This window comes from Prenolepis imparis, unplaced genomic scaffold, assembly GCF_030444845.1.
Source record: "Prenolepis imparis isolate NDT839.2.m4 unplaced genomic scaffold, iyPreImpa1.0 SCAF_14, whole genome shotgun sequence".
Classification (NCBI taxonomy): Eukaryota; Metazoa; Arthropoda; class Insecta; order Hymenoptera; family Formicidae; genus Prenolepis; species Prenolepis imparis.
The window spans coordinates 360,325-382,407 of NW_028141172.1; the positions used below are offsets into that span (position 1 = coordinate 360,325).

The window sequence follows — 22,083 nt, forward strand, 5'->3', positions numbered from 1 at the left end:
CATTTCTAGATCCCTAAATATTGTTAGTTAAAGTCACTAGAAAACGAGCACTTCTATTGGATATCGGACATTGTAGGTCAAATATCAAACGCAGAGTGAATTCTACGTTAATAATACTTCATGTTAAAGTGACGTCGTGACGTCACACGTCGCTGATACACACGTATCATCGCGTAGAGTTCTGTGTCATTTTCGGTTGCGATACATATTTGAATTGACAGAAAAGCGATCATGACTTCGCTCCTCGCTCCAGAAATTCCAGCTCCAGGCTTTTCCTTCGATCTCTGCCAAAGGTGAAAATTTTATTCTGCTTCATAAATTCAATTGTTCTTATTTCTCGTGATAGTTGTTAGGAGCTAACCTATATGTCGATATTGCTGTGTCACACAACCCTACCAAACAATTTTCTTTTAAAATAGATTATAAATTTTTATAATATTAAAATATGTACATATATATCTCTAAGTGCTTTTATTAATCTGTGTAATAAAAGAAACAAAGCAAAATTTCAATAGAATAGAATTTTGATATAAACATCAAATTAATTTCTTCATATTATCGCTATGTCATAATATTTTAATTATTTGATTATAGTGAAACAAATCATGTTAGTTATTATAATTCTTAATTAATTATTGATTAATACTTATTATAAAGAGAAAATAATGAATGATAAATTAATCAGTAACTTTTTTAGTTACAATTTTAAAATATCTTAAAACAATACATTTTTATACACAAGGCTAGAACTTTAATGTTATTAATATTCACTTTAAAAAATATTTGGATTTATACATGTGTAATCAGAAATATATATATATATTATGTTATATATTAAATCATATATTTTTAAATTAATAGGGACAATTGCTTCTATTAATATTTATTTATTTTGTACAGGAACAATGCCTTGATCAAAAAAGGCTTTGCTGCTCCGAAAGCAGTCAAGACCGGTACTACTATTGCTGGTATAGTATACAAGGATGGCGTTATTCTTGGTGGTGATACGCGAGCCACAGAGGACACCATTGTTGCGGACAAATATAGTTTGAAAATTCACTATCTTGCTCCCAATATGTAGTGAGTGTCAACCTCTCTATGATCAATTAATGTCATAAACGATGCATTTAAATTTATTCAAATTTATTAATTGTTCAAATTTTTTATAGTTGTTGCGGAGCTGGCACAGCAGCCGACACTGAGATGACCACTGAGATGATAGCCAGCCAATTGGAGTTGCATCGCCTAAATACCGGCCGTATCGTGCCTGTGTGCACCGCGAACACACTGATTAAGCAAATGCTGTTTCGTTATCAGGGCCACATTGGTGCCGCGCTTATCCTAGGTGGTCACGATCTCGATGGACCGCAATTGTATTGCATTTATCCACATGGTTCCACCGAGAAATTGAAATACACCACTATGGGATCAGGCTCGTTGGCTGCAATGGCAGTCTTTGAAAGCAGATGGAGGCCTGATTTACCGGTAAGTGCTTTGAATTACATATGTATAATAGAATAATTTAAATCTAGAGTATAATCATTGTCATCTTAAAATTTTTAATCAGGAGGAAACTGGATTAGTGAACTTAGAGTCAAAAAATATTTATTATTAATATAATTTTATATTACATATAAGTAATTTATCATTATTATTTATTATTAAATGTATTGTGACTCGTGTTAAATATTTATATAACTTTTATATAAATTTTTTATTGTGTACGCTCTCCCCTCTTTTTATATTAAATAGCATATTAAAATTGTTCGTTATTAAAAATTCTATTTTCGAATTAAAAAATGACTGTCATCACGTTTAGGAGGAGGAGGCGAAGCAATTGGTAGCGGATGGAATTCGCGCTGGCGTGTTTAACGATTTAGCGTCAGGATCCAATGTGGATCTTTGCGTCATTCGTAAGACCGGCGTTGAATATCTGCGACCATATGACAAAGCCAGCGTGAAGGGCGAGCGACAAATCAGTTATCGTTACAAGCCCGGCACCACCGCGGTGCTTACAAAGATGGTGACGCCGATCATCGTAGAGGAGGAGACTGTGCGCACGATTCAACACGAGACGATGGACACGTCGGCATGAAATTAATTAATTTAGCGTTCTATATAAACTTAAGTTATAGTGAACTTCTTTCAAACAGTAAGTGTTGACTATAAAATCTAATCTTTAAATATTTGTAATAAAAATATTACCGGGTGTGCGCAAACAAAGAATACAATTTCTAAATGCTGGCTCGTAAAAAAAAAAAGAAAAAAGATGCTTAAACTTTTTTTAAGTGGGCTTATGTATACCCCCGCGATACTAGCAGCTTAATAAAATATTTATCATCTATACAAAGTTATAATGTTGAGTAAAGTAACAAAATAATTTGTTAAGAAAGATTGCCTTCAAGTTTATCTTGTGATCAGAAAAAGAATCAGTATAAATTTAGAATATATCCTGTACACGAGGGGCGATTTATAAATATTAGAAGAGTCCAGCAGCCTGCTTGAGCCGCTGCCTCTTCCAGGCGGGCAATTTCTCGAATTCCGCGGGTTCCATTTTGAAAATTGCAATGAAATTGTCATAGGTTAGATGCATCTCTTTGCGTCTGACGTCGACGCCGGCTGGCAGGTTCTCTGGCTCGCTCTTCAGCATTGCCGGCGGGTACTTGATGTAATTATCGAAATCCGTGGTAGCCTTCGAGGCCATCTGCGTTCTCGTTGATTGATCGCTGTCCTCTAGCGGGGCGCAGAAGACCTCGAATGACTTGTAATCCCTTAATAGATTATGATTCCAGTTCTCGAACAATCCAATAAAGGTGGCCGGTTCCAAACCTGAAAAGCGACAAAAATAAAGTACAAAATTGAATGGAGAGTTTAAGAAAGAAAGATTAAAAGTATTACTCTCTAAATATTGTTCAAAAAGGACATTTGTTAGTTATATCAAGATATTTTTGCTTTATTTTTTATCATTCGAGATTCACCTTGCTTGATCATCGAAATGGTCGTATTGCGATTTCGACCTGCGGGATGTGTGTAGAGATATATAGTAGCGTCCTCGATACACTCTTGCAATGTCTTGGCAACGGAAAATTTGCCTATCCACACCCAGATCACGCTACCGGCATCCAGCAGCCAGACGGCTTCTGGTATCAGAGAGTTCTGTCGAAATCCGAGAACTTCCTCACCCACGAAGAGTCCGTTCTCGGTGCAGCACTGAAAAAGGTGTTTGTCCAGTTCCTCACCAACTTCCTCGGTTTCCGTGCCATAAGTGCCTCTTCCTGGAGAAAAAAAAATGAAATATGAATTAATGATTTTGTGGAAACGCTCGAGAGGTATCTCTTTATACATATATGTCTCTCTCTTTTTTTGTAATTTACCTCCAAGTTCGATCCAGAAGTCATCACCCTCCTTACCCTCAGCAACGAGGGGTGCATTTCTAGGTGCAAGACGTCGTGACGCCTGTCGAGCATCGCCCGTGCTCTTGCTGCCGCACCAGACGATTGGCATCCCGGAGAAGAGGATGAACACTGCGCTGGAATCCAAGCTACTCGCCCGCAACGGACGTTCCACCGCCTTTGAAGTGTATGGCGTCGAGCCGAACACTCTGACCAGATATTTCTTTGGCGCTACGAATCAAGAAGCTTTTTAATTTAAACAATAGTTTTTAAACTTTTGTTTAAATAATAGTTTAATCAATATGGGAACTTACGCGAATCACGGTGACGTCCAGCAAGTATCTTCAGTTTGCCATCATAGATCTGCAATAGATGAGTTGGTTCTCTACCTTGGGATGCCTTCACTAATTGCGCGTTTGTCTCTTCGGATAAATGACAAGCTGCCGTCAACGCTGCATCACGATCCACCTTGATAGAATGGACACCTTCCCAACAATAAATCTGAAGAAAATATTTCATAAGTATATCCACTTTTAACAATTTGTTACAAATTATTTTGTTTTCAATTTTTAGACATTTCTCTGTCTCTCATACATATAAGATCACATAAATTAAAAGGAAATCTCAGAAAAGGGTAGGTTTTTAGCAGGATAGTTTAAAAGAAAAATTATAAACGACACGCTTAACAAAAAAATTTAATTATTTAAAATACGAAATGCGAATGATTATAATCATAGGTTTTTTTTAAAAATAATTAATTTAAAAGAATCGATAAATGTCTACGTACAATACTTCGACATCTTCGTCCCTGGCCGTACTTATACAACATCACGTAGCAGGCTTCAGCATAATAAATCCCCCTGTCGTCTTCTATCTGGACCATGCCCTCTTTCTGCTCGACCCTCCACAAGGTCCGCTCGCCGGACCCGTCGTCCACTAGTTGACACTCAGCCGCCATTCTGGGTCTTTCATTCATGTAGTCAGATTCGAAACTCACCGGCAAAGTCAGTGGTCTAGTCTTAGAAGGTTCCCAGCCTCTCAATAACGCTTTCATTTCCGCCGGTTCGTGACCTTGTATTTCGTTTTATTCATTTTATTTTTATTCAACATTGCGCGTCATTAGTCTAATCTTTGACAAAAATTTCTTGCAACTTCTATCCATTATATTTCATTGATCTTTGTTTTAAAGCAGTCATTAATTAATTTGTATCAAACAAAGCTCGTCTTATATGTGAGATTGCTAATATAAATTTTTTTATCACAATTAAGAATGTGTAAATACTTGAAAGATTGTTTTCTTCTATTTTTAGCTGAATAATAAATTTGTCTTGCATACTCTACCTTCTGTTGCTCTGGCCACCGGCATGCCGTCGCTATAATTCTTCTTCTTGACGAAACCACGCGCGTTCCTAACAGCTTCCAGTCTCTCTCTGGCGTTGACGTCGCGGCCTACCCAGGCCCAAACTCCTGCCTCGCCCCGGTCCACCAGGTATACGGAATTGGAAGTTAGATCGTCGCAAAGGATCGGTCCGGACTTCAATTCGGCGACCTTGTACTTGCCCGATTGCTCGCTGCACTTGTACAGCTTGATGGGACTCGGTGGGTTGATGCGGTGCTGACGATCAGGCGCTACCACCCTCATCGAGGGATCTAGCACGCTGCTGAATAGCTGTTTGTCCTCTTCGGGCAACGTTTGCTCGTAGCCGTCCTCAACTACCACTACGCGGCCGTTATTATTCTCTTTTCGGGACTCTAGGAGACTAGCAGCATGACGTTTGTGCAGTGGATCTGATAGAGATCCTAGCCACAGGAAGATGACACCTCTAAGAAGGTAAAAAAAATTTCTTATTTAATTGTAGCAAATTTTTGTGATTATATTCAAAGAATTGTTTTTTAAAGTTTGTCATTCTTTGTGTCTTAATTGTGAAATGACGGATTAAATTTTATTTAATATAGCGTTAAAAGGATCAAATCTGTTACTCTACTTGGAAGACGTATACTTTTTGCACACAAAAACTTTTAGTAGAGATTTCCACATATCTTTTGATAGGAAGCGAAATTATTGCTGTTACATAATTGTTTTGAATGTGTACAGAACTTCTAATGACATACTTTGTGCGAATATCCACTAGGATGACATCGCGACAACTAAAATGCTCCCAGCGGACTCCCATCAGCTCCGTTAGAATTGGCACGGCCACCCCGGAGACTCGATGAAGAGTGCAGATGGGCGGATCGTCGAAGTGCAGGTTCTCGATGATCAATCGCTGTCGGAAGTAAGCGAGGAATCGGGGACTCTCGCGGCCTTGCGCTTCCCGCATCAGGATCATCGCCGAGGCTTGCGAGTCCAACTCGGCGGCGCGAAGCGCCGCAGCACCGGATACTGTTGAATCGCAGTTGACACCAATCCAGAAGTGGATGGCACGCACCACCGAGGTATCCTTCAGCTCCTTGATCTACAAAGATTACAAGTCCTAACAATTTTATACTGGATATATTGGCCTGACAAAATTATTTTCTGAATATTAATTTATTTTTCGAGGCCAAACACTATTAATCACTTTAAATAAAAAATCGTGTACGTGTGTATGAGAAGAGAGATGAGAGTAATTTGGGTGTGTTCCATATTGAAAGTATGTTTTTTTATCTCTCTAAATATTGCAAAACTCTTTCAAAAAATAATCAAGAACTATAAAACTATTAAACTATTAAACAATTTAAATTTACCCAACTCACGGTTGCTCCTTTGTTGCCCGATGCCTCCACGGGCCTCCTTCTCGTAGAAGTTTCGAAACACTTGCACTCGCGTTACTTTTTTTCGTTCGCGACGTGCGGCGATGCCCGGGTTTTAGCTATCACAATCTTCGACGCGTTTCGGTAAAACGCGAGACTCGCGAGAGCTTATTCGCGCGCGAATAAAACCAAAGCTCCATTTTCGCGTCGCCGCTTTTTCCAAGACCCACTTTTCGCAGGGGCTTATCGAACTTGGCCGCGACGCACTGAAGTCGCCGAAGGATGCAGCGAGACGAACATTGAGCGCGATTCATCACGATCGACGAGATCAATTTCACGTGTGCGATCGCGATTACGATGTCGGTACGTGCGACGCGATCGGATTTATACGATAATTAACCGCCAAAGACGCTAATTAATACACTCGTCCTTTCGCGGACCGGCAAGAAGCACGCAACCGTTGATCACGAACAACTGAAGAATATGACTGGAGGAGCTAAACTGGCACTGCCAGGTTCGGAACGCGCAACGACCAACGACATGTCGCGACAAGTCGCAGTGATGGGGCATTGTCCACCAGGTCGTAGTGGGGGTATGTAGTCGCGACGTGATTCGCTGAACCTCGCACGTACGTTGCGTCGCGAGCTCTACAATGCCCCACCACTACGACTTGTCGCGCCGTGTCGTTGGTCGTTGCGCGTTCCGAACCTGGCAGTGCCAGTAGTAGTGAGGGTATGTAATCGCGACGTGATTCGCTGAAACCTTGGACGTACGTTGCGTCGCGAGCCCTACAATGCCCCACCACTACGACTTGTCGCGACGTGTCGTTGGTCGTTGCGCGTTCCGAACCTGGCAGTGCCAGTAGTAGTGGGGATATGTAGTCGCGACGTGATTCGCTGAACCTCGCACGTACGTTGCGTCGCGAGCTCTACAATGCCCCACCACTACGACTTGTCGCGAGGTGTCGTTGGTCGTTGCGCGTTCCGAACCTGGCAGTGCCAGTAGTGGTGAGGGTATGTAGTCGCGACGTGATTCGCTGAACCTTGGACGTACGTTGCGTCGCGAGCCCTACAATGCCCCACCACTACGACTTGTCGCGACGTGTCGTTGGTCGTTGCGCGTTCCGAACCTGGCAGTGCCAGTAGTAGTAGGGGTATGTAGTCGTGACGTGATTCGCCGAGCTCCCACGTCGCGATCCCTACAATGCCCCACCACTACGACTCGGCGCGACGTATCGTTGCGCGTTCCGAACCTGGCAGTGCCAGTCTAGCTCCACCTCCAGTGCTCTTCTTCGATTGTTCGTGATCGCGCGCTTCTTGCCGGTCCGCGAAAGGACGAGTGTATTAATTAGCGTCTTTGGCGGTTAATTATCGTATAAATCCGATTGCGTCGCACGTACCGACATCGTAATCGCGATCGCACACGTGAAGTTGATTTCGTCGATCGTGAATCTCGCTGCATCCTTCGGCGACTTCAGTGCGTCTAAAGTCGCTCTCTTGATCATCTTCGTTCGATAAGCCCCTGCGAAAAGTGGGTCTTGGAAAAAGCGGCGACGCGAAAATGAAGCTTCGGTTTTATTCGTGTGCGAATAAGCTCTCGCGAGTCTCGCGTTTTACCGAAACGCGTCGAAGATTGTGATAGCCCGGGTTTGGGCGTCGCCGCGCGTCGCGAACGAAAAAAAATAACGCGAGTGCAAGTGTTTCAAAACTTCTACGAGGAGGAGGCATCGGGCAACAAAGGAGCAACCGTGAGGTGAGTAAATTTAAATTGTTTAAGTTACATAGTTCCTGATTATTTTTTGAAAGAGTTTTGCAATTTTTATAGAGATAAAAAAACATACTTTCAATATCGAAGATATTTCTAAAATATCCTATGGTTCTAAATAACTCAGAACTCTTAACAGAACTATGATAGTATAACATAGGGGTGCCAACTTCACACACCCGAGTAATTTAAATAGATTTTATATAATTTTTAAAATTAAATAAAATATTCCTTAATTTTTAATAAAAATTTTCAAATATTAAATTATCTTTTTAAATTAAATTACTAAGCATTCATTTTCCTTTTGTTTGTTTTGTAACAAGTTCTGCAAACTGGAAGAGTTAATTTTAATGAAGAAGATAGTTTCGGAAGAATCGGAAACATGGATTTCGCGTACGAGGCATTGTTCGCGTTTGTGGTTTCTTTTGCAACGATGCAACACAATAGAAGTAAAAGTACCGGCATGCTTGGGTAAGGGAGAGGCCCGTCCTTCGCGGATACAGCATAGACGATGTAAGCCGATTCGGAGAGGAAGAGCCCCATGTTGCTGCTGGTTACGGCTGTTGCGCGCAAACCCTGCCCGACAGATATGTAAGTATGAGATGTCAAATAAAAATAATATAAATGATTAAGAATTAAATTAATTAGAATATGAAAGATAAAAGGAAAATTTATTTTAATAACAACTTTAATATTTGTTCTATAAATCCTTCAAAGTATAATAACTATCCATAAATAATTAAATAATTATCTTAAAAATATAGGTATTATAATAAAATATGATAAATTTGTTTATGTATTTTTTTAAATAAAAACATTTTAATATAATATATTTTATGTGTATTATACACATTATGGAATGTTTTATTTTAGAAAATAAATATTAAATAAATATTTTGTTAATAATAGAGTTCTTACTTCAATCTTCCAGACGCGAAAAATGCTGCTGTTCTTCGGGATGTTCCTGAAGACTTCGCCACCTGAATCATCACTGCGGTAGCTCTTGTCATCCTGCGGGATGATATTCAAATCTTCATATAGCACGTTCGTCATGTTTATCACTAACAATTCCAATTTCCTCAAAGATTTCTCTTTAAAAAAAAAATTGTCTATTCGCACTTTATTTTTCATATAAAAATCGATATTACATCATAAAATAACGATAAATCGACTCGATTTAGTAATCTTGTATCAAGAATAAAGTCAGAGAACTCGAGTACTCGAGCGAGTTCTCGAAACTGCTGCGAAAGAAATGCTGAAAAAGTGGAAATAACTCTCGAAACGGGAATTTTTCAGGATTAAACGTCGAACATCGCACGCAACAAAGTAATTAACGATAACTAATTCCGGCACGGTAACATTGTCGGGATGTTTCGCGCGGGCGAGTTCACAGGCAAACGAGCGAAGAGTTTCGCAACGGAGAAACTGCGCTCACGCTCTTCGCGAGCGGACTGAAAGCTGAAATACCAGAGCTCGCGAGGATCTTCTCTACCTTGCAGGTGCACACGAGTGCGTGTTTGACGCGCTTGTGCACGTGCTTAGAAAATAATTTGATATTAATTTAATTCAGGTATGATCTCTATATGATTTGTTTCAATGTCGTAATCTATATTTTAATATATTTATATTTATTATAATTAATTTTAATTTTAATAATTATTATTTCCTTATTACTTTAATATCTATTTAGTTATTAATTATTAAGTTAGTTATTTAACAATTAAAACTCAGCAAAATAGCTCGTTTTTTTTTCGTTTTCAATATGACGTTTATAAAAAAAAATTGTATCATAGAAAGTTCACTCAAGTGATACAGGAATCTAATTGTAAAAGGTAAATATGTAAACGAGATTTCAAAATGTATAATTATTGAACTTTTTTTTCCAATATCTGCAAATACTTGTGGATAAATTGTAAATAAGGATAAATTTTTGAAATATTTTTTTTATCGCGGATTATAATTACTATTATTTAATTTAAGTGGCAGTATAATTTTAATTTGCGATTTTTTAATTTTATCATCCTGTCTAAATAAGAAACTTTATTATGTCGCTTGTCTTTGTCTCGAGTTGATTGACCTGTAACCACATCGGATCCCGGTAAGATGGGGCCCATTACGTCGCGGCATTGTGCCGGTTTTGTTCTCTGCTGTGTATGTATGTGTGTGTGTGTGTGTGTGTGCGTTCGTGTGTGTATATATATCTATGTGTTTCATTTATACTCACGCCTTTTATACTTTTACGCACGTACGTACGCACACGCGTGACTTGGGCATCATCCGCGACGATTACCGTCACTGCGAGACAGGAAATCGCAACTGCCACCCGCATGCTCATTTTTACACGAGAATTGCGTCAAAAGGTGAAAATTCGCTGTCATTTAATCGCAAATAGTTGCGAAAATCTTCACATAAGAAGGATGAATTTTTTAGCATTTATTTAATAATATAATAGATATAAAGAAAGAGCTGACATATAATATATATCTGAATATTTAGACATAATAAGTATAAGTATATTTAAATATATATATTTATATAAAAGATTGAATTTATAAGTTAATTAAATATAATTCTCCAAAAAAAGTAATCAAAATTTATATCAGAAATTTTATTTTATTTTGTATTAGTAAAGTATATGTATATCTTGTTATTTTTTATAATTATTTTAATTTAGTCCACAGTTAAGTTAATTATCTTTAATATTATACTTGAAATCTCGTTAACACCATTTATACATATTTTTTTCTTTCTTTCTTTATTATTATTTCTATCAATTTTCCACCGTTTTTTATAGGCTTCTGTCCTCCTCTTTCATAATAGTGTTATTTGATTCTGAGTCTAGTTTCCTACTTAATTAATTATGATTATGCGAGCATTAAACAGAGCAGAAATATATGGGGAAAAGAAGGGGAAGAAATGTTTTCATAATTCTTTAATTAAATCTTTAAAAAAGAATTGAAGACACTTTCCAAAAATGGAAAAGCTTTTAAAAAACTTGAGAAATATATATTCTTCACTCGAAAACTTGTAACATCTATTGTATTTGCAGCTGATAGAAATTCAACGCAAGCGCAAGATTTATCCCTTTTCATCGGAAAACTTTCTGAAAGCTTCGCACTCACGTTCCTCTCACCATGCATCATCAAACTCGCTTTGGATGATCACTCACCCGCCTGGGGAAATCCATTGTTCTCGCTATCGCGGACATCATCGGCAATCGGGGTCCATTTAAACGCCACCTCTACCTCGCGGGGGACACGCGCGAAGGAGCAAGGATACACTTGGTTCTTCGTGTATGATGTATGATGCGTGTACGACGGCTAACTGTATATGCGAACAACTGATACTTCTTCCCGACTGAAAAGGAGACCGTACCGGTGCTGGGTCCGGAAGTGGGCCCCGGAACTCCAGCCGGCCAGCCGTGACCGGCAACAGCAGCCGCGCCGGGCCCTGGCGATCTCACCTGAGCCTGAGCACGCAACACGCACGCACACCTGTTCTCGAGCCTCCGCTGATGCCTTTCCAACGTTACTTCGCCACGGATAGATAGAGCACAAGCGGTTTTATTACACGTCCTAGAACATGTAATGAGCCCCTCGCTCGCGCGGTTTGTTCCGCTCGTTTCGTCCTATGTTAAATGCGTTTTTTATAAACACGCGAAAGATTATTAAACAGAATCGAAATAACAAGAAGTAAGAGGTTTTAAAGGGTTACCGTGCAAATTAAAATTTCGTATATGGAATATAAAGTTGATTATAAATACGAATCTAGAAGCGAAATTAAGATTTAAAAAAATGAGGATGGAAAATAATTGTAAAAAATAAAAATAGATTGTATCGTACTTATTGTATTTATCAAAACTGTTTCTCAATTGAGATACAATATTGTTTTTAGCAAGAATGAGAAATTCTTGTTTTGTTTAATGCTTCATTGTTAATATTATATATGTTAAAATATAAATTAAATAGAAGCATACATAAAGATTGTATCTCGATAGAGAAACAGTTTTAATAAATATACAATCTATTTTGTTCTCGAACGAAAAAAGAAATACTTATTAATTAAAATTTATGAAAAAGAAATTAAAAACTTACACTCTATAATTAAAACTTATACAATAAAAGGAATAAATTATATAGATATTTTTATAAAATAACATTTTTTAAGCTTTTTAATAAGATAAAACAAGAACGTATAATTTTCAAAAAAACACTTAAATTGTATATTTTAAAATATACAATTGTATAAAGTATTCTTCACTTTAATATGTAAAATTAGAAGAATTCTCTTCTTCTATAACGATTACATTTGATATAATTAAAGGCTTCTTTTAATCAGATATCGAAGATCTTAAAGATTTATTATACATATCAATGCGATTCTTGAAACAAAGTGCGCTCGGCGCACATTTTTCAATGACAGGAGACGGCGACAAAGGGATGAGGGCTTCGTCGACAAATGTCAGAGAGGTGTCTCCGTCTTCCCACCCCTCGACGACGCGGAGATCCTTCGATGGATTGGCAAAACGAGGAGTCGGATCAGTCGAGCGGTATATCGAGGTAGAAAGATGCTTCTTGCGAGAACCCCCTTTATAACGTACAACGTGCACTTTCTTTCTGGATAGTCGAGAATCTGAAGTGGGATGAGAATGATCATCCCGCGGCCAGGACGAAGGATGCTGCAGCCGCTGTCGCTCTGGACCGCAACGTTTGCTCTCAAGAAATTCAGGTAAAATTACGAAAAAAAAATTATAATTATAATAAACTTCCGAAAACATATTAAGAAACTAACTGTTTTCATAAATCATTTTTTAATTGATTAGTATAAAATGCATGAAATTATAAAATTATGCGTTTTTAATAGGTTTATCTTTTTTAGGTTGAGATTGGATCTTGCAAGAATATTAAAAACTTTACGTCCGCTTTGAAGAATCTAGAACTTGAGACGAACGACAAGGAGCTTCCAGAACTTAGGACGAGCGACGCACAAACGGATTACTTTAATGACTCTGAACCAGAGGACAACGTCCCGGTTTTCAAGACGAGGGAAATATCAACTTTTCAATTGGTGATCCAGGGAATGGAAATTTTAAATTTCCAGGTAAGGACATCCTGATTTATATCCATGATTAATTCTCAATTAATTTTTTTTAAATATTAGTACTCAAATAGTAAAGAGAATTTTAAAAATAAATAATTTATATTTAGGGTATTACAAATAATAAATAAGTATACAGGATAAAAATCAGAAAATTAAAAGAGAATTAATTTTTAATAACTCCTAAAATTATTCAATTTTACAACAGATTTATATATATTTTATTTATATTTATATGCAATGTAATTATGCTATATAAAAAGATTACTGTACAAAAAAAATTTATTCTGCAGGGTACGAGACATTCTCCAGCGGAAATCGCGCCCTACTGGAAGAAGGATTCTCGGATGTGGCTGTGGAAATCAGTGAGGCTTGCGAGAAGAATAAGAAGAACCAAAGCGAATCAAGCTGTCGCTCCTGCCAACACTTTGTATCGTGAAGATCTTTCGTAGTATATATTTTTTTATTCGATAATGTACACATAAATTTTCAGATTGTTTTTTTTTTTTTATACAAATATATTTGAATACTCTTATGCAGTTAATTTTGGTAATATCAATTAATGAAATAATACATATCAATAAAAATACAAATATTAAAACGAATTAATAATTTAAGCCACGTTAATATTTAAAGTGTAATTGAAATTCGGAAATTGTATATTAAAAGTTTTAATTTACGTTTAATTTAGTTTTAATTAATTAATTAATTTTGTTAAGTTTATTTTAATATAAAGTAAAAGATGATATAAATAATAATAATATATTTTACGCTTTACGAGTTATTTATTTTATTACACATGATACACTGTACATAGCAATAAGATTTGACATTTCTATTCTTTCTTTTTATTATCGAAGATCTAAGACAAAATTATGCAAGTTTTTTGGATAACTGTCCTTTGTTTCGATTTTATAATAAAAATAATAACTGTCATCATCATCACGTATTATCATAAAAATTATTACTAATGGAAAATAATCGAAAAAAAAAAAAAAAAAAAACGCATAATGATTCTCCATAAAGATTGAAATTGATTTCAGCCGCAAGTTTGAATGTTTTCTATCGTTAGCTCTTCCTCGAAATTCTCACCAACCTCGAAGCGCGCAAAATCGACGATCTCAGTTTCCGTCTCCACTAGCAATTGTTGTACGGAGAGAGAGGGATCAAGCAGGAATTCTTGATAGATCATGCAGGGTTCTTCGTCCACATTGTTATGCGGCTCGTCCACTTGTGGATTCCCAATCTTTTGCGGATCCATACCTATCAGGAAAAATAATCACAAGAATATTTTTTCCTTTTCTTTCTCTCCAGTTCAACTCTTTTCGATTACCTTTGCGATAAGTGAAACTTACCAATGATATGCTGACAGAGTTGTGTACTCAATTGCAGTACATTCTTCTCATTCTTGTGTTTAATAGCGACAAGAGCACCATACTTGCCAAAGGATACAGGTATGGGATTCATGGTGTTTGGATGGGTGCAACCAAACACCGTCACGTTTGGCGAATCCACACTAATGGCCAGAGCGCGTCTCAGATTGATATTCTCGCCCACATCGCCAATGGTTAGGGCGGAATGATCGCCGAGGCTCTTGCCATCCGGAGCTATCAAAGCTTTGAGATTGTCTCCGTAGAATACACTTCGCTGCACCTCATTCAAAATTCCATAGGATTTTACATGATTCAGTACAGTGGCAACTACTCTCTCTGCGAGACCATGGAATTTCTCGTTCTGTGCCACAAAGTCAGTCTCACAGTTAATTTCTGCCAATGCAGCGTATCGTTTGTCAACGATCACTGTGATAAGGCCCTGACAAGTATTGCGGCCTTCCAATTTGGCCGCCTGTGTCCAGCCATGCTGTTGCGCTTGTTCCTTCAGCCATTGTTCAGCCTAAAGCAAGAAAGGACTAAGAGATTCCATCATTTAGTCAATTAAAATTATAAAATACATGCGTAAATAATCTTATGCCTATTACCTTCATTATATCATTCTCATACAATTGCAGAGCTTTCTTGCAATTTTGCAAGGTATAACCAGTCTTTTTGCGCAGTTTTTGTAGCGGAGATTTCTTTGCCTGCCAGAGCAAGCTATTTCTGTGAAGCAAGCGGAATATCTGGGTTGGAACCATCTAGAATATATTATCAACATTATATTAATTACAGATAGTAAGTTATTTAAAGAAGTAACAATGTATTAATTTGCAATATCTTAAAGTTATAAGTGCTAATTATCATTTGAAAGTGTGAAACACAAATAAAATGTTATGCCATGAAAAAAATTTAAATTTAATCTTCTTTCGTAAAATATGCACTGTAAAAATTACAAAGTTACATGGGTTGTCTAATTTCAGGCTGCAATGATAATTAGAATGTAAATGATTTCTCCATCTAGAACATAACCTAAAAATCACATGCAAAACCTAAGATTACCTTTGACTAAAAAGTAAAGGGGAGCGAGAGGAGAGAGACGCGAAAGCAAATTATTTTAATTAGGACATTCACGAGATTCAATTACATTGAATCGATCAATCACGTTGCCTAGAAACTGCAATCGTAGCGTAAATGCAGTTTGCGATTACCGCAGATTCTGGAACGCGATTGACAAGCGAACAGAAGACACGTGTAGTCTCGTGTAAACTCAAGTTGATTTGGAAAGTAACTTTGTGAGATGTAAATACCTCAATATTTACGAGAAATTGCGCTTATTTTCCAATGTATCGCGAATATTTAGTGATGCGAACACTCACCGTGTACGGAGGTTAGAGTGACAATACAGATACAGATGGTAGCCCTGTAGTCGTTACGTCATTAGGCGGGCTATTCAAGAGTCCTTAATCGATGCAAATTTACTGTGTTTATTTCATCAAAATATTATTGCAATATTCTTAAAAATAATTGTTATAATAACACATTTAAATATATAAAATGTTATATAATATATTATTATATTTATATTATATTATATATGTTATTTATATTATATTATATTTATAATATATTATTATTTTATTTTAAAACATTATTCTTTATCATAAAAATAAAATTGAAAATTATTTAAGATCAAGATAATTAAAGATTGTGTAGTTTATAAATACAAAAACAAATTAACAAAATATAAAATTATTATATGCCCCTAAATACATTTTATAAATATTTAACTTTAAAGAAAAATTCTTGTATTTTATATATGTGTAGATTTCTATGCATTAATATGTATATAGATTTTATATTTTATTATTCAAAAATAATTAATTATTATTGTAATAAAATATCTTATGAAAAAAAAACAAACATAAATAAAATTGCCCACATTTTTATAATTTAATGATTTTATTATGCATTTTCCAGAGTTATTAAAAATCTAATAAGTATATCATTTTGCGACATTAATTGTCCTAATTACGATTAAATATGGAAAGCTCTCACGGGAAGAAAACGAAAATGCGAAAATGCCAATCCGAGGATACGATTGAAATACCAAAGATCCTTGATACAAAAGTGGAACCACTATTTTCCTTGCCATCCGATCTGATGAGTCCTAAAAGATGTAAAAGAAAAAGAGAAGAATTAATCAGGATGAAAGGAAAGGTGCAAAAATTTCATGAGAGTTCTTACATCGCAAAACGTCTTCGCGAAGAGAAGTTTCGCAGGTATAAAAAGAAGAAGAAAAAAATTTAACTTAAAATTCTTATAAATTTATATTTTCAAAAAATTCTAAAAAATTGTATTTTTATATAACACAATTGAAGTTATCTATTAAATTGAAGTTATCTATTAAAGTTATCTATTAAAGTTATTAAATTAAAATAAATTTAAAAATTTCTCTCTCTAATAAATTTTTATTAGCATTTCATTCATTTGTATTATTTTACGATAAATATTAATAATAAAATTATAGTGGAATAATATGCATTTGCAACAAAGCGATTTGAATGTATTAAGTAATGTGCATTTTTTCTGGGAAAGAGTTCGACATTTTAAACAAATCTGCTTTAGATTTATGGTAGGTTTGATAGTAAAACCAGAGTTGCCGGCAAAGGACATAGATCTAGGCGACGATAAGGATGTCAATAGATATTATTATTACATTTGCAACGGAGTTGATACGATTCATACGGCAAGCATCGAGCAGATCTTCGTCGAAGCAATACTCGACCTGGTTCCCAGCAACTTGCGCGATCAATTCCCTGATTTTGCCAATAATCTGATGATCGAAATTAAGGAAGACTTTATAAAAAACATCAAGAGGGCCATCATCGAATTTGCACTTACTGATCCTTCCGAAGAATATTCTTCAGTGGTTGGTTATTATACAAAAATCGAATATTATATTAAAAATAAGAAATTTGACTTGTTGATTTATGAAAATTATAAAAATAACTGAGAACAAATTTAATATTTTATTAATAATATTGTATTTCGCCTAAGAAAAGTAAAATGAGAAGTATAATATAAAATATTAAGCTTTCTGTACGTAGAATTTATTTTACATTTTTTTGACAAGATCTCTTATATCCTAGAATATAATTTAACCAATTACAACAAGAGTATTGTATTAATTATTTGATTAATTTAATATGTTGAATGTCGATTGAGCAAAAATTAAATTTCTTAAAAAATTTCATAAAAATTGCATTGCTAATCCTTTCAATTAATATTATAGTTTGATGCGATCGTGGAAGATCAACGATACGTTCAGCTGGATTTTCCGAAACATATAGAGCACTGTCGTGAAATTTTGCGCCTCGATTTGTATTTAATAAATCCGTGTATGCGGATGACTCTGGATCTCTGGGTTCGTGATTACAGGTATCTAATTATGTATGCAACTCGTTGTTGCGCGAGCTGTCGCTATCACATTATTTTAGCGAGAGATATCACATTTTTCAGCAAATTCCGATTAATCGATTTAGAGCATATCGTCGCTCGCAGAGAAAGTTGGGATTTAGTAAATTTTCACACCTTAATTGCACATCAGATCATTGCCAATAGACGGATTTTGAGGAAAGACTGGTACAGCGGAATTCAAGAAATATTTCTCGTGGTAATAAGATCGAGAAAAGTTTATGTTAATAACGCAACAAAAATTTATGTTAATTAATAATTTATTTTATTCGCAATTCTTATTTTTTATTCTCTTATCGTCTGTACGTAATTTAAGCTTTTATTTATTTTTAAAATTTATTTAAGTAATTATTTATCTATTAATTTGTGATTCGATAGTTGAAAGTGCTGGAAAATATAAAAAAAAACCAAATTAACAATTTATCTTAATCAGCTTCAACTCTTTCTATTCTCTCTCTCTGTCTATTTATTTAGAAACTTCACTGGAAATTATTACGACAAATAAATCCGTTTAAAGACGAGATGCATTATCAAGGACGAGAAATATATTTTCTCATCCGACTCTATCTCTTCTCTTTATCTTAATTCTATTCCTTTGCAGAACAATAGGAAGAAACTGGTGCCCAGCCCGTTACGTCGTAAGCAATTCAAACAGTTCTTCGATTGCGCCTGCAAGTTGATGGAGTCGCATCTTTTAAAAGCTTGCAAGCACTCTCTGCGGGATTTCATTAATTACGTTGTGGACGGCAAGGTGAATATACATACCTACCGCGATCGATGGACGCGAAATCATTGCCAGATGAGGAAAACGGCACGTCCGCTGTTTCCTTCCTCCGTTTATCCTGTCGTGCGCTATTGGAACATTCTGTTATTGGACACAATTTCCATCAATTTCTGTTTATCGATGCTTTCCAAGATTTGCTCGTCCGTTCTCAGCTTTGAGCTTCATATCACGCGTATAACACCTAGATGATTTCAATTAATTAAATATTTCAAAATATTAAGTTTTTACATTATTATAAGTTTCGTATTTATAAAATTATTATCATAAAAATGATTTTCTTCTTCTAAAATAAAAATGCTTTGGGAAGATTGTAGATTTTTTCGATAAATAATATATTTAAGAATATATTCAAATTAGTACTCATACATATAGAAAAGCTAGAAACTCTAAAAAGCTTTTAAAATCTTATGCAATTTTTAGGATGTAACAAGTATTTTATTCTGTAAATAAAAACTAATATTACATAGAAAATTTCATTACATAGAATAACTTCTACAATTTATAGACATTTTTATATACTTTTATTTTTAGTTTGACCTTACTCTTATAGATAAACAAGCATAAAAAATAAATATTTTTTTAGAGATTTCAATTTTTATTCTTCTATTTCAAATTGTATGTAAAGTCTTTAAAAATTAATACTTCATGAAAATGCACTCTATTTTTCATGTTTCTCCACAGCCTGTAGCTTGTCGCTTTAAGGTGAGCATTGCCATCGTCTCCAATGAGCTCGTCTTCGAGCCGTCCTTCGATAAATTTAAGGAATCGCTTTGCGACATTCTCGAGGCGATATGCAACGCTGTGAGGAATTTCGAAAAGTTGGAGACGCAACTCTACCTCGACTGGGCGGGACCTCAAGAATTCCTCAAGGTTTCACATTATTAAATCTAGAGAACCGAGTGAAAAAATAATTCCTCATTTTGAAAATTTGATCGTAAAAGATAAAAATTATAAAATAAAAGATATATTACTTTTCTCTATAAAAAATTATAATAAAAAAATTATTATAATTATTTAAAATAACGATGCAATCTATATGATAATTTGTAAATTCATAAAGTATTATATGATTGTCATTTAAACTTTTATTATAAACAGTTATGCGATTTACACAGCCGCAGATATCGCAGCCCATCGTTAACCAGCTCAAGAAACAAATAAATCAGCTGATCGATCGCGAAAGAGTCATCCCGGAGCAGAAGATGGCAGAATTGAAAAAGTGCTTATCGACTCTATTGCAAATGATTGCGATAAAACGTCTGATGACATAATTCCTGCTTTTTATTACAGATACGCACACCTTTACAACAACGAAGAACTTGGTCAGGCGGAAGCTTTCTTACGGGATGAGAACAAGAAACTGAAGGAATACGAGATGAAAATTAATTATTATCACGATCTAGCCGGAAGAATCCCGATCGAAGTCGAAAGAACGATTTTCGCGGGATTCTTCGAAGTTTCCCGTGCTCCTTTTGTCAGGACTGTCGTAGAAAACATTGAACACTTCAAAGGACTTTTAATCTGCCATCTTGTCGATAAATATCAAAATATGACCAAGAAGTAAATATTAGAAATAGATATTAAAAATTTTAATTAATTTGTCTTTTTTTCACTTGTTATATATAATTTATTATTAATTTATAATTTATGTTATACAACAGAGATTTATGTATAGCGCAGTTTCCAAAAATTATTTAATGATTAATTAATATTATATATCTTATAACGAAATTTTGTATTTGCTATCTTCTCAAGATAAAATTGGAACAGCTCAGCAAAATTTGAATTTAATATTTTATTGGTTATTGATATTTAAATATACAGAATCAGTTTTTTGAGATTGTGTCTGTATCTAGTATCATAGCGGAATATGAAGCTATCTCCAAACGAGCTCTGACCCCACCTCCCAACACTGCGGCTTTGATGGAACTCATCAAGTTCATCCGAATTACCAGTGATGTCACTATAAAAAGTCTGGAGCACAAACTGCTGAATGTGACCGAGCATATCGTGTTTCTATCCGATTACTGGTTACTCATGGAAAGCGAAATAAATAATAACAGTATGGCCTTTCAGTGGTATCACAAGATACCTCAGATCTTCGAGGATAACCGGGTGATTATCGAGAACAAGACACAGGAATATCAAGAAGCGTTGAAAGGTTGATACTCATAACAATTATTATATTATTTTTGTTGACACAATTTTATTTTAATATCTAATTAATTAAATTATTTTTATAATTAAAATTTTATTAGAAATAATTTATCTCTTCTTATTAACGATATCAATCGCGAAAAAATGTAATGCTTGACATTTTTTATTTCCATTTATGCTCACATGTTTGTAATAAATTTTATAACATTTATAACTTATACACAATTTTGTAATGCTATTTATATTTGTATACACATAATAAATTTTTGTTTTTTCTTACAGTCAGATATATAAAATTCGAAGAGGAGCTGGACTCATACGCAAAACAAGTAGAAGAAGTACAATATTGGGGAGACATTGAGGAGGTGTACCGATATCAGCGCAAGGTGCAACATCTGGAAAATCGACTGATTATGGCGATGGACAAGATCGACAAATTCAACGAGGAAGAGGGTTCCTTTGGCTGGGAGATTACACAATATCCTCTGCGAAAACGAATCGCCGACCGCCTACAACCCTTCAAGAAGCTTTTCGACAGCACTTGCGAGTATTTGACTAAATACGATAAATGGATAAACAGCACAATTGGCATCTGTAATCCTGAAGAAATTGACAACGACGTAGCACAGTATTACAGGTTAATATGAAAAAAACTATATGAATAGTATAATGATATTGCAGAAAGAGGAGAAAGAGAAAGAAAGGATAAATTATATGATAAAATTATAATTAAAGATTTTATATAGGTATATTAAAACAAAATAGAAGATAAAATGTAACAACTTTCGATGATAAAATGAAACTCATGTTTTAGGACAATTTACAAGCTGGAGAAGGCGTTCCAGGAACCGGATGTGCGGGATTTGGCGGCTACGGTTCGCGAGAGGATCGAGGACTTCAAAGAACGAATGCCGGTGGTGATGACTCTTGGAAACCCGGGAATGAAGCCACGGCACTGGGACCAAATCTCGGAGATTGTGGGCATTCCCATCAAGTTCGATCCTGATCTGACCTTGGGCAAGGTTTTGGCAATGGGATTGGACTCTTATATCGCGCAGTTTGAAAGCATCTCCGAGGCCGCCACGAAGGAGAACACTCTAGAGATGGGTATGGATAAAATGCAACGAGATTGGACCGATTTGGCCTTCACGGTAAATCCTTACAAGGACACCGGCACTTATGTTATCGCGGGTGTCGACGAGATACAGCTCCTGCTCGACGATCATATTACGAAGGCTGTCACCATCAAAAACTCGCCGTACATCAAGCCTTTCGAAACCAGGATAATGTGAGTTTAATTACAAAAAAT

General features: G+C 35.6%; 5 protein-coding genes and 1 pseudogene across 10 annotated transcripts in view; 4 read left to right on the forward strand and 2 right to left on the reverse strand.

The window, feature by feature from the left end:
* Positions 1-132: 132 nt before the first annotated feature.
* Prosbeta2 (Proteasome beta2 subunit) lies at positions 133-2,095 on the forward strand. Its single transcript, XM_083054888.1, has 4 exons — positions 133-293; positions 901-1,080; positions 1,170-1,485; positions 1,820-2,095. The coding sequence occupies exons 1-4, from the start codon at positions 232-234 to the stop codon at positions 2,093-2,095; spliced, it is 834 nt and encodes a 277-aa protein (XP_082911014.1). The 5' UTR covers positions 133-231.
* A 376-nt stretch (positions 2,096-2,471) lies between these two features.
* Positions 2,472-11,322, reverse strand: Qua (villin like protein quail). 2 transcript variants are annotated; one of them, XM_083054878.1, is made up of 10 exons: positions 11,059-11,322; positions 8,808-8,900; positions 8,349-8,465; positions 5,505-5,848; positions 4,734-5,215; positions 4,180-4,463; positions 3,707-3,893; positions 3,375-3,623; positions 2,979-3,275; positions 2,472-2,829 (listed from the first exon to the last, which is right to left on the reverse strand). In XM_083054878.1, the coding sequence occupies exons 1-10, from the start codon at positions 11,098-11,100 to the stop codon at positions 2,480-2,482; spliced, it is 2,445 nt and encodes an 814-aa protein (XP_082911004.1). In that variant the 5' UTR covers positions 11,101-11,322; the 3' UTR covers positions 2,472-2,479. The 2 variants fall into 2 exon arrangements, with proteins under 2 accessions (XP_082911004.1, XP_082911003.1); XM_083054877.1 differs by lacking the exon at positions 11,059-11,322 and having other exon boundaries at positions 8,808-9,630.
* A 154-nt stretch (positions 11,323-11,476) lies between these two features.
* On the forward strand, positions 11,477-13,520 carry LOC145945537 (uncharacterized; annotated as a pseudogene). Its single transcript, XR_014426872.1, has 5 exons — positions 11,477-11,496; positions 12,246-12,438; positions 12,514-12,617; positions 12,768-12,989; positions 13,280-13,520. The product of XR_014426872.1 is annotated as an uncharacterized LOC145945537 (transcript).
* A 242-nt stretch (positions 13,521-13,762) lies between these two features.
* On the reverse strand, positions 13,763-15,758 carry Mefts (elongation factor Ts, mitochondrial). 4 transcript variants are annotated; one of them, XM_083054245.1, is made up of 4 exons: positions 15,736-15,758; positions 14,965-15,117; positions 14,342-14,879; positions 13,763-14,249 (listed from the first exon to the last, which is right to left on the reverse strand). In XM_083054245.1, the coding sequence occupies exons 2-4, from the start codon at positions 15,115-15,117 to the stop codon at positions 14,026-14,028; spliced, it is 915 nt and encodes a 304-aa protein (XP_082910371.1). In that variant the 5' UTR covers positions 15,736-15,758; the 3' UTR covers positions 13,763-14,025. The 4 variants fall into 4 exon arrangements, with proteins under 4 accessions (XP_082910371.1, XP_082910372.1, XP_082910370.1 ...); XM_083054246.1 differs by lacking the exon at positions 15,736-15,758 and adding an exon at positions 15,568-15,675; XM_083054244.1 differs by lacking the exon at positions 15,736-15,758 and adding an exon at positions 15,419-15,557.
* Positions 15,759-16,399: 641 nt separating this feature from the next.
* Positions 16,400-18,636, forward strand: LOC145945318 (dynein axonemal heavy chain 7). Its single transcript, XM_083054241.1, is given in 6 exon segments — positions 16,400-16,638; positions 16,985-17,288; positions 17,652-17,797; positions 17,879-18,032; positions 18,435-18,586; positions 18,588-18,636. Coding segments are annotated over 6 exon segments (1,044 nt in total).
* A 1,889-nt stretch (positions 18,637-20,525) lies between these two features.
* The window catches only part of Dhc36c (Dynein heavy chain at 36C), a 62,179-nt gene continuing 60,621 nt past the window's right edge, over positions 20,526-22,083 (forward strand). Inside the window, 3 exon segments of the mRNA XM_083054240.1 lie at positions 20,526-20,778; positions 21,057-21,411; positions 21,589-22,062. Of these exon segments, the coding sequence (XP_082910366.1) occupies positions 20,541-20,778; positions 21,057-21,411; positions 21,589-22,062 (1,067 nt within the window). The 5' untranslated portion in view covers positions 20,526-20,540.